General features: G+C 43.5%; 1 protein-coding gene across 1 annotated transcript; it reads left to right on the top strand.

The window, feature by feature from the left end:
• The first annotated feature begins 4841 nt into the window (after positions 1 to 4841).
• Positions 4842 to 7939, top strand: LOC132607779 (uncharacterized). The gene is made up of 3 exons (XM_060321857.1): positions 4842 to 5744; positions 6427 to 7276; positions 7936 to 7939. The coding sequence occupies exons 2-3, from the start codon at positions 6429 to 6431 to the stop codon at positions 7937 to 7939; spliced, it is 852 nt and encodes a 283-aa protein (XP_060177840.1). The 5' UTR covers positions 4842 to 5744; positions 6427 to 6428.
• Positions 7940 to 11224: the final 3285 nt, after the last annotated feature.

Here is an 11224-nt window from a genome sequence, read left to right on the forward strand (position 1 = left end):
AAAGGGACTCAAATACAATCTTTTAAGCATAAGTCAATTGTACGACTAGGAACTTGAGGTAAGGTTTAGGAAAACAGGTATATCATAGAAGACTCCACTGGGGCAAAAATTCTTCTTGGAAGCAGAAGCAAAAATGTTTATATGTTGGATTCTATCAAAAATCCAACAAGTCATATATGCTTGTCTTCAATGGGAGAATACCCATGGATGTGGCACAAGAAGCTTGGTCATGCTAGTATGCGTTTGACATAAAAATTGGCAAGACATGATCTTGCAGTGGGACTGCCAAAACTCAACTATACCAAAGATTATATATGTGACTTGTGTAAAAAAGGTAAAACAAATTAGAAATTCTTTTAATTCTAAAGATATTGTGTCTACCTCAAAACCTTTGCAGCTACTTCATATGGATCTTGTTGGTCCTAATAGAACTGCTAGTATTGGAGGAAAAAGATATGCATTTGTTATAATAGATGACTTCTCTCGCTTTACCTGGGTAATATTTCTTACTCATAAAGATGATACTCTAATGAATTTTAAGTTTTTTTGTGACAAAGTTCAGCGTGAAAAGGGATACTACATCACTTTTATCAGAAGTGATCATGGAGGAGAATTTGAAAACAAAGCCTTTGAGGAGTTTTGCAATGACCAAGGATATACTCATAATTTCTCCTCACCACAATCCCCTTAAAAATGGTGTGGTTGAACGAAAGAATAGAACTCTACAAGATATGGCAAGGATAATGATCGTAGAAACTGATCTACCACATCACTTTTGGACTAAAGCAGTAAGTACAGCTTCTCATATTATAAAAATGTGCCTAATCAGACCAATCCTAAAGAAAATTCCTTATGAGTTATGGAATAGTAAGAAACCAAATATTAGCTACTTTCATCCTTTTGGATGTAAGTGTTTTGTTCACAGCAATGGAAAATACATTCTTGGTAAGTTTGATCCTCGTAGTGATGAAGGTATATATCTTAGTTACTCTCCAACTGGTAGATCTTATAGAGTTTTCAATAAACGTACTTTATCTATTGAAAAATCTATTTATGTTGTATTTGATTATACTAATCACATGGCTGAGAAAGGAAAAATTGCAGATGAAGAAGACAATCAACTGACAGTTGTTGTGGTTACAAAATCTATTGAGCAAAATGAATCTGCTGAGTTGACTGTTGAGACACCTAAGTCGACTGATATTACAATTGGGATAGTTCCAAACGAATGGAGAAGCAAACCTGATTATCCCAAGAAATTTGTTATAAGAGACATCAATGAAGGGATGAAAACTAGAGTATCTAGTAAAAATAATGTAAATTTGGCTCTTATTTCTCAATATGAACCAAAGATAGTTGTTGATGCCATAAAAGACAAAAACTGGGTCAAAGCTACGGAAGAAGAACTTGACCAGTTTGAAAAGAACAAAGTGTGAAATCTTGTTCTTAAACATGAAAATGCATCAATCATTGGAACAAAATAGGTATTCAGAAACAAGTTAAATGAGGCCAGAGAGGTGGTTAGAAACAAAGCCTGACTTGTTGCTCAAGGATACTCATAACAGGAAGGAGTCGATTATGATGAAACCTCTGCACCTGTTGCCCGGTTAGAATTCATTAGAATTTTGCTTGCATATGCTTCTTTTAAAAAATTCAACTTTTTCAAGTGGATGTCAAAAGTTCTTTTCTAAATGGTTTCATTGAAGAAGAAGTGTATGACAAACAACCTCCAGGTTTTGAAAACCCAAAATTACCTTATCATGTAGTGAACTAAAGCCTTTTATAGTCTTAAACAAGCCCCTAGGGCATGGTATGATCGCTTAAGCTCCTTCTTGATAAGTCATGGTTTCTCTAGAGGAAAAATTGATAACAACTCTTTTTATCAAACGATCCTCTGTAGGAAATCTCATTATTCAGATATATGTTGATAATATTATTTTTGGAAGTTCTAACCCCTCTATGTGTAAGGAATTTTTTGATCTCATGCAAAGCGAGTTCGAAATAAGCATGATGGAGAATTAAAGTTCTTTTTGGAACTTCAAATTCATCAATCTGACAGAGGGATATTCATATGTCAAGCCAAGTATGCTAAGGAACTTGTTCAAAAGTTTGGGATGGCTGACTCAAGAGCGATGGGTACCCCAATGAGTCCTACTTGCACTTTTGATAAGGACAAAGCAGGAAAACCTATTGATGAAACTAAGTATCGTGGCATGATTGGATCATTTCTTTATTTAACTACTAGCCGACCAGATATTATGTTTAGTGCATGCAGGTCCGCTAGATTCCAAGCATCTCTAAAGGCATGTCATCTTACTGTTGTTAAGCGCATTATCAGACATAGAACAACTAATTATGGATTATGGTATCCAAATACTAATAACTTTACACTTGAAGTCTTTTTAGATGCTGACTTTGCAGGTGATAAGGATGATAGAAAAAGTACCAGTGGTACTGGCCAATTTCTGGGGAAATCCCTCATTTCATGGAATAGCAAAAAATGAGGATCAGTCTCTCTTTCCACTACTGAGGCTGAATATACTGTTGTTGGTCAATGCTGCACTCAATTAATTTGGATGTCTCATCAATTAAGTGATTATGACTTGTTTTTTAAACCTATTAAAATATTTTGTGATAATTCGAGTGCTATTATTTGTCTATCCAAAATTCTTGTGCATCTTTCTAGGGCTAAGCATATAGATATTAAACATCATTTTATTAGAAATCTTGTTATTCAAGGGGACTTTGAAATAGTTTTGTGCACATTGAAAATCAATTTGCTGATATATTTACCAAACCTCTTCTTGAAGACCATTTTTGTTCAATCTGTCTAAATTCTACTTCCTTATGTGTTTGCTTTTGTTTTAATAAAAAAATATTATATATATATATATATATATATATATATATATATATATATTTGTGTTTTTACACCCTCTTTTATTTGTAATCTTATATGTATCTGTGTCAAAATTCTGTCGTTTTAATCTAGTAACTTGCCATAATAATTTTCCTCTCTCATTATGACTGACATGCCTTCCAAATCGTATTTTCTGTCCTTTCCCCATAAACCCTCTCTTCTCCCTATACATCATCTCCCGCTCCTTTTCATCTTCATCTCTTTCTCCACCCTTTCTCTTCCATCTTCCTTACCTCTATCACCATGGCAAAAACCCAAATTCCCAACTTGTCCCTACGCATCACAGTTTTAGACTCAAAGGGAAGGGTAAAAGCTCCTCTCCCGTTCCTGTTGTGTTATATCCCGCGTTTTCGTATAATTAAAAATCGTGAAATAATTATGACTCGGGTGTTAGAAGGACCTAATTTAATTTTTGTGAATATGGCTATGTTGGTTGTGGAATCTTTAAATGCTAAAACCTCGGGAAGGGCCAAGGATAAATTTGGAACTCCGTAAATTAGTTTCGGGAATTTCAAAACGGGGCATTTTAAGAATTGGGCCCAAGATAATTCAATGCAAAAACAAGGCCCAAAAATCAAGTGAGGGCCGGCCATGGCAAAGCCCAAATCCATTAGTTTATGTCATGTGCTATGCACATGACTATTAAGTGGATATATATGATGCAAATGCTTGGGATTTTCTAGAAAACAAGATCAAAATTTCCAAGAAATCATAATACTCCCTCTCGGCCGAACCCCTTTCCCCTCCTTCAAATTTTTTTTTCTTGCCTTGTGTTTAATCTAAAAATCTTGTTTCTCTCATATTCGTAGTAAGTTCGAGACGCTCTCCAACTTGATATAATTGGTTTGGCGAAAGAGCGACATGTGCGGCGAATTGAAATTTCAAGGAAAGGTAAGAATTTGGCCCTTTTAATGTTATGGAATTGACATAAATGTGTTAAGGATTGGTAATAGACGAGAATTCCGTTGTTTGATGGTGTGTATGAAGCCGTGTGTGTGTGTGTGATTGGTGTGGTGGCCGTGTGCCCTTAAGAAGAGGAAATAAATGTGAATTGATCTTGCTTAGTCTGCTTAATGCGTCGTCGTGACTTTTATGTCATAAATAATCGATTGATGAACTAAAGTGGCGTTGGGAAATGGTTTTGGACGTTATCGGAAAGTGTATACCTTCGGTATAACTGTGTATATCATTGTATATCTTTGATGCTAAAGGCTTTAAATATGATTTATGGTTGATATTAATGAATTCGGAATGAAATGACACAAGTTAGAACGTTTGTTGTGAGTTTCGATGGTTATGGGGAAGTTGTGGGTCTTGGAGCAATTTTTGGTGTATGGCTTGGATTGTAGTTGGAATGTGATTGAATAATTTTAAGTGAGTGAATGAATACCATAATGTAGACATAAGTTTAGAAATTGTGAAATTTGAATGAAAATTGTCGACTTGTGTATTAAGGTAGAATCTTGAAACTAGAATGCTTTAAATTGTAGTTGCGTTGCTGTGACGTTTGGGTTGTTGTAGTTGGTGTATTTTGAGCCGAGCTAAGTCTCGGGGGTGTTAGATTTATAGGGGAAATGCTGCCGAAATTTCGGTAGACAAAAATCAAGTTAATGGAAATTTTAAGCCTAAGAATCTCAATTGGTAACTTTGACCATTTGCAGATTTTTGACGAAACGGGACTGGACTTTTGGAAGGGCTTACGACGTCTGTGAGGTATGTAAAGCTTCCCACTCCTTCATTTGGCATATCCTAGTATGTTAGTCGAATATGAGACCCTCCGGATCATTTTTGTTCCTCGAAACCCGATCCACAGAAAATTTACTATTCATTCAATTCAATTGAAGCCTAAGGGCTCTATTTTGGCTAGAATGCCACCATTCGCCTCCAACCTATCGAAATGTGGTCGGGTAACCTAGTAATGATTATGTATGACCCCTGGCATATAAATGTTCGTAAAAATATGTTCGTCACCTCACTTGACTCGAGGTGGGCCCGCTAACCCCGAGACGCCCTATGTGTCTCATTGGGCTGTCCTTTTGAATAACGTTTGGAATAGCACTTTCGATTTTGGAACTTCCTCCTACGGGATGTATTTTGAATGTTACGATATGTTAAGTTACGTTTTGAGCTATACGTACTACCTTGGAAATGTTTCGTGAAATGGAACTTTATATTGACTAAGTATGCGATTATTTTGTATTATGAAATAATTTATGAGACTATCATGTTTTGAAAGACTATTTTGAAATATGATTTGCATTGTCCGCTCACGACTCCGCTCGTGCCTTGTTATGACTTCGTTCACCGGTTCCCGGGCCGGTTTTGATTCGTGCGCTTTGTGATAATTCGGTCGTATGCTGTGCTACGGTTCCCGAGGCTTCGCCATAGGGCCAGGACCGTTTGGAGTTATGCTGTGATATGGCTCGTGATGCAATACGCTCACCTATGATTATATTTGTGTTCGGGGATGTACGGAGATTTGAAACCTTCTGGTGTTATGCTGTGTGTGGCGCCTGCGTCGGAGTGGCGACCACGTTCTGTAACGTTTGCATGATTTCATTTGCATTACGTATATGTATGTGATTTTGACACTGATTTTGATGTACCGGTTTATACTCCACTTTACTGTCTGGTTTGCTATCAGTTTTGATCCATATTTCTGTACTCCGTGCTTTACATACTCAGTACATATTTCGTACTGACCCCCTTTTCTGCGGGGGGCTGCGTTTTATGCCCGCAGGTACAGACATTGGTGATCCCCCATTGTAGGCTCCACTTTTCTGCTATCTCGGAGTACTCCTACTTGATCCGGAGTCCACTTCTGGTATAGACATCTGTTGCTGTATATATTTTGTATATTTGGCTGTTTGGGTACGGCGGGGCCCTGTCCCGCCATATGATTCTGTCGGTCTGTTAGAGGTCTGTGGACAGGGTTGTGGGTTATGGTCCTTAGGTATGGTTATGTGAACATGTCGTTGTGCGATTCTCATATACTGAGGCGGCCAGTCCGCATGTTTTGATTCGGCGATTCTATACGCCGAGGCGGCCAGTCCGTGTTTGATATATGTATATATATTGTCCTGTTAGCCCTGAGTGGCTTTTGTTGGTATTTTCTGCGTGCAGGATATACTGGGTAGTCCGTAAAACAGAGGAAACTCTGCCGAAATTTTCCTGGAAATGGTCCAAGTCTGTTTATGTAGCCTTACTGGCTTTGGCTAATCGTTTGTATGTAACTGGAATATGTAACCAGGTCTGGGTGCCCAAGTAGGGCGCCAGTCGCGGCCCACGGGGCTGGGTCGTGACAAAAGTGGTATCAGAGCGGTTTGTCCTCGGAGTGTCCACAGATCGTGTCTAGTAGAGTCTTGTTTATCGGTGTGTTGTGCACCACATCTATAAACGGGAGGCTACAGGACATTTAGGATGTTACTTTCATTCGAAATCTTAGATCGTGCGATAGAGCTGTGCTATTAGGGTGATTCTGATCTAATTCGTTGTTATGTTTGCAGTGATGCCTCCGAAAAAGGCAACGGCGGCCCAGAAGGGCAAGGCGAAAGTGGCAGAGACTAGTCGGGCACCGAGAGTCACCGTTACCCGAGCTCGAGCTCAGACTATGCCCGGTATTACACTTCAGTCAGAGGGATCCATTACACCACCGGCAGAGCCTGGAGCAGGTCCCTCAGCAGCTCCAGCGACTCCAGCGCCCGCAGCTCCAGCTCCTCAGTCAGGGGCGGATGACAGGACATTGACAGAGGCTGTGCAGTTACTGACTACCCTGGTAGCGGGACAGGCTCAGAGACACGGCCGGAGGGATGATGATGATGGCAGGCGGGACAGCCTGAGGGTTCGGGAGTTCTTATTATGTGGCCCTCCAGAGTTTTCCGGGTCTAAGCCCGACGAGGACCCTCATGACTTTATTAGGAGGATGCGACGCTCAGTAGATTTGGTCAGGGCTTCAGAGACCGAGTCTGTTGAGCTGGCTTCGCACAGGCTACGGGATGTTGCTGCTCACTGGTACGAGTCTTGGGAGCTAGCTAGAGGCCGGGGTGCTTCCCCAGCCACTTGGGACGAGTTTGAGGCTGCTTTTCTCAGCCACTTTTTGCCTCCAGAGTTGCGGAGGGCGAGAGTGGACAGGTTTTTGCCGATTCGACAGAGGGGCCGGAGTGTTCGTGAGTATAACCTGGAGTTTGATTCACTGGCCCGATATGCTCCGGCTATAGTGGCAGAGATGGCTGACCGGATGCACCGATATGTGATCGGGCTGGACCGTTACTTAGTTGAGTCCTGTATGTCGATGGCATCACGGACAGATATGGATATCGCCAGATTACAGGCGTATGCTCAGGGGATGGAGGACAGGTACCGAGCAGATCAGTCCACTAGAGATCGTGACAGGAGGCCGCCCAAGAGGGCTAGGTTCGCAGGTTATTCCGGGGATTCTCGAGGCGGACAGCCTCAGCAGCGGCAGTCAGGCAGACAGCTACCTCCACCCGGCCAGAGTACTCAGTCAGGCGGTCGGAGATTTGATAGTGCGGGACCGTCTGGGGCCGGTCAGGGCTCCAGAGCGGCAGGTCCACAGGTGTCCAGAGGCCCCAGCCAGCCCAGACCACCTAGGCCCCGTTGTTCTCATTGCGGGAAGTCTCATCCAGGGGAGTGTTATCGAGCTACAGGAGCTTGTTTTACGTGCGGCGGTCAGGGCCATTTTATGAGAGATTGTCCGTTGGCCAGCGGTTCCGGTAGTGTGGCTCAGCCGACAGGGTCAGCCGCCGGTTCATCATCTGCTCCATCTGTTGCACGCCCTGCAGGGCGAGGTGTGCCGACATCGGCGGGACGCGGTCGAGGCCGCGGTGGCGTTGCAAGTTCTAGCGGTCCTTCGAACCGCATATATGCTTTGGCCAGCCGCCAGGATCAAGAGGCTTCGCCAAACGTCGTCACAGGTACATTGCTGGTTTTCTCCAGATCTGTATATGCATTGATTGACCCTGGTTCTACTTTATCATATATTTCCCCGCTCGTAGCTAGTAAAATTGGAGTAGTGTCTGAGCCTATAGAGCCATTTGAGGTAGCTACGCCAGTTGGGGATTATGTTATAGCGAGGCAGGTTTATAGGGATTGTCCTGTGACTATATATGATCGTAGCACTAAGGCTGATTTGGTAGAGTTAGACATGCTCGAGTTTGATGTTATTATGGGTATGGACTGGTTAGCTTCCTGTTATGCTAATGTTGACTGCCAGAAAAAGGTAGTCCGTTTTCAGTTTCCAGGGGAACCAGTTATAGAGTGGTTCGGATCTACAGCATCGCCGAGGGGTAAGTTTATTTCATACCTCAAGGCTAAGAAGATGATCCAGAAGGGGTATATCTATCATTTGGTTCGTGTGCACGATACTGCAGCTGAGGTACCTACCCTTCAGTCTGTTCCGGTCGTCAGTGAGTTTCCAGATGTTTTTCCTGACGAGCTTCCTGGCCTTCCGCCTGAGCGGGAGATCGATTTCGCTATAGAGTTGATGCCGGATACGCAGCCTATATCTATTCCTCCGTACAGGATGGCACCAGCCGAGTTGAAGGAGTTGAAAGAGCAGCTGAAAGATTTGCTGGATAAGGGCTTTATTAGACCCAGCACATCACCCTGGGGAGCACCGGTATTGTTTGTCAGAAAGAAAGATGGGTCACTGCGGATGTGTATTGATTACCGGCAGCTAAATAAGGTGACTATAAAGAATAAATATCCCCTTCCCCGGATCGATGATTTGTTTGATCAGTTGCAGGGAGCCAGACATTTTTCAAAGATAGATTTGCGCTCAGGCTATCATCAGGTGCGAGTGCGGGAGTCAGATATCCCGAAGACTGCTTTCAGGACCCGGTACGGGCATTATGAGTTCAGAGTTATGTCTTTCGGGCTGACTAATGCTCCAGCGGTATTTATGGATCTGATGAATCGGGTATTTCAGCCTTTTCTGGATATGTTCGTTATTGTGTTTATTGATGACATTCTGATTTACTCGCGATCAGCCGAGGAGCATTCAGATCATCTGAGGACGGTGCTTGGTATTCTCCGTCAACAGCAGTTATACGCTAAATTCTCCAAATGTGAATTCTGGTTAACTTCTGTGGCATTCTTGGGCCATATTGTCAGCGCAGACGGTATTCGGGTCGATACGCAGAAGATAGAGGCTGTACAGAATTGGCCCAGGCCTACTACACCGACAGAGGTGCGCAGTTTTCTGGGATTGGCTGGGTATTATCGCAGGTTCGTGGAGGATTTTTCTTCTATTGCAGCACCACTGACGAGGCTCACCCAGAAAGCAGCAAAGTTCCAGTGGACAGATGCCTGTAAGCGCAGCTTTCAGATGCTGAAAGAGAAATTGATTACAGCTCCAGTTTTGGCTCTTCCAGAGGGATCTGATGGGTATGTTGTTTATTGTGACGCCTCTGGTATTGGGGTAGGTTGTGTATTGATGCAGCACGGTCGAGTCATAGCCTATGCTTCCCGGCAGCTCAGACCGCACGAGAGGAACTATCCCACTCATGACCTTGAGTTGGCCGCAGTGATTCATGCTTTGAAGATTTGGCGGCATTATTTATATGGGGTCCATGTTGATATCTATACGGACCATAAGAGTCTCCAGTATATTTTTAAGCAGAAGGAGCTAAATTTACGGCAGCGGAGATGGTTGGAGCTACTAAAGGATTACGACGTTGATATTCTGTACCATCCGGGGAAAGCCAATGTAGTAGCAGATGCGCTTAGCCGCAAGTCTATGGGCAGCTTGGCTGATGTACCGTCTGGTAAGAAAGACTTGGTTCGTGATATTCATCAGCTGGCCAGCCTTGGAGTTCGTTTGGCAGATTCTGGAGATTCTGGGATTTCTGTTCGTCCAGTTGCCGAGTCATCTATTATTCAGGAGGTAAAGCAGCGCCAATTTGAGGATCCTCTTTTGATTCAGTACAGAGATGTGGCTCTTAATAGAGCCAAGACTCAGTTTGAGATCTCGCCTGACGGAGTATTATTATATGACGGCAGATTCTGTGTACCGGACGTTGCGGGCTTACGGCGGCAGATTATGGGCGAGGCCCATAATGCACGGTATTCTGTTCATCCTGGTTCCACTAAAATGTATCGGGACCTCAGGTGTTTGTATTGGTGGGACGGCATGAAGAAAGATATTGCTGAGTTTGTTAGTCAGTGCCCGAACTGCCAGCAAGTTAAGATCGAGCATCAGAAGCCCGGTGGATTGTTACAGGAGATGGAAATTCCAGCCTGGAAATGGGAGTTGATTAATATGGATTTCGTCGTTGGGTTACCGCGTACTCCACGCAGGTATGATTCTATTTGGGTTATTGTTGACAGGCTGACGAAATCGGCCCATTTCCTCCCGGTTCGGACTACTTATTCGGCTGAGGACTATGCCAGATTATATATCAGAGAGATAGTCAGACTTCACGGAGTCCCTATATCTATTATTACTGACCGAGGTGCCCAGTTTACAGCAAATTTCTGGAGGTCATTTCAGGAGGGACTAGGGACTCAGGTGAGTCTTAGTACAGCTTTTCACCCTCAGTCCGACGGGCAGGCCGAGCGCACTATTCAGACGCTCGAGGATATGTTACGGGCCTGCGTTATTGATTTCAGGGGCAGCTGGGATGATCATTTGCCGCTTATTGAGTTCGCTTATAATAACAGTTATCATTCCAGTATTCAGATGGCTCCGTACGAGGCCCTCTATGGCAGGAGATGCAGGTCTCCCATTGGCTGGTTTGACGTCGGCGAGACTAAGCTGATTGGGCCTGATGTGATCCAGGAAGCTGTAGATAAGGTAAAACTTATTCGGGAACGACTATTGGCTGCTCAGAGTCGACAGAAAGCTTATGCAGATAGACGACGTCGACCGTTAGAGTTCCAGATTGGCGACTGGGTATTCCTGAAGGTATCGCCCATGAAGGGTGTTATGAGGTTCGGTAGGAAGGGTAAGTTGAGCCCCCGGTACATTGGGCCGTATCAGATTGTTCGAAAGATAGGCGAGGTCGCCTATGAGCTAGACTTACCATCCGACTTGGAGGCCGTACACCCGGTATTTCATGTGTCTATGCTGCGGAAATGTATTGGTGATCCTTCCAGGATATTCCCAGTAGATGATCTTCAGGTGACGGAGCAATTGTCTTATGACGAGCAGCCTGTATCTATCCTGGATCGTCAGGTGAGGAGGTTGCGCACTAAGGAGGTGCCTTCTGTCAAAGTCCTGTGGCGCAACAATAATCGGGAGGAGATGACTTGGGAGGCGGAGGATGAGATGAAGAAGAAATACCC

Source organism: Lycium barbarum, chromosome 8 (assembly GCF_019175385.1).
Source record: "Lycium barbarum isolate Lr01 chromosome 8, ASM1917538v2, whole genome shotgun sequence".
Classification (NCBI taxonomy): domain Eukaryota; kingdom Viridiplantae; phylum Streptophyta; class Magnoliopsida; order Solanales; family Solanaceae; genus Lycium; species Lycium barbarum.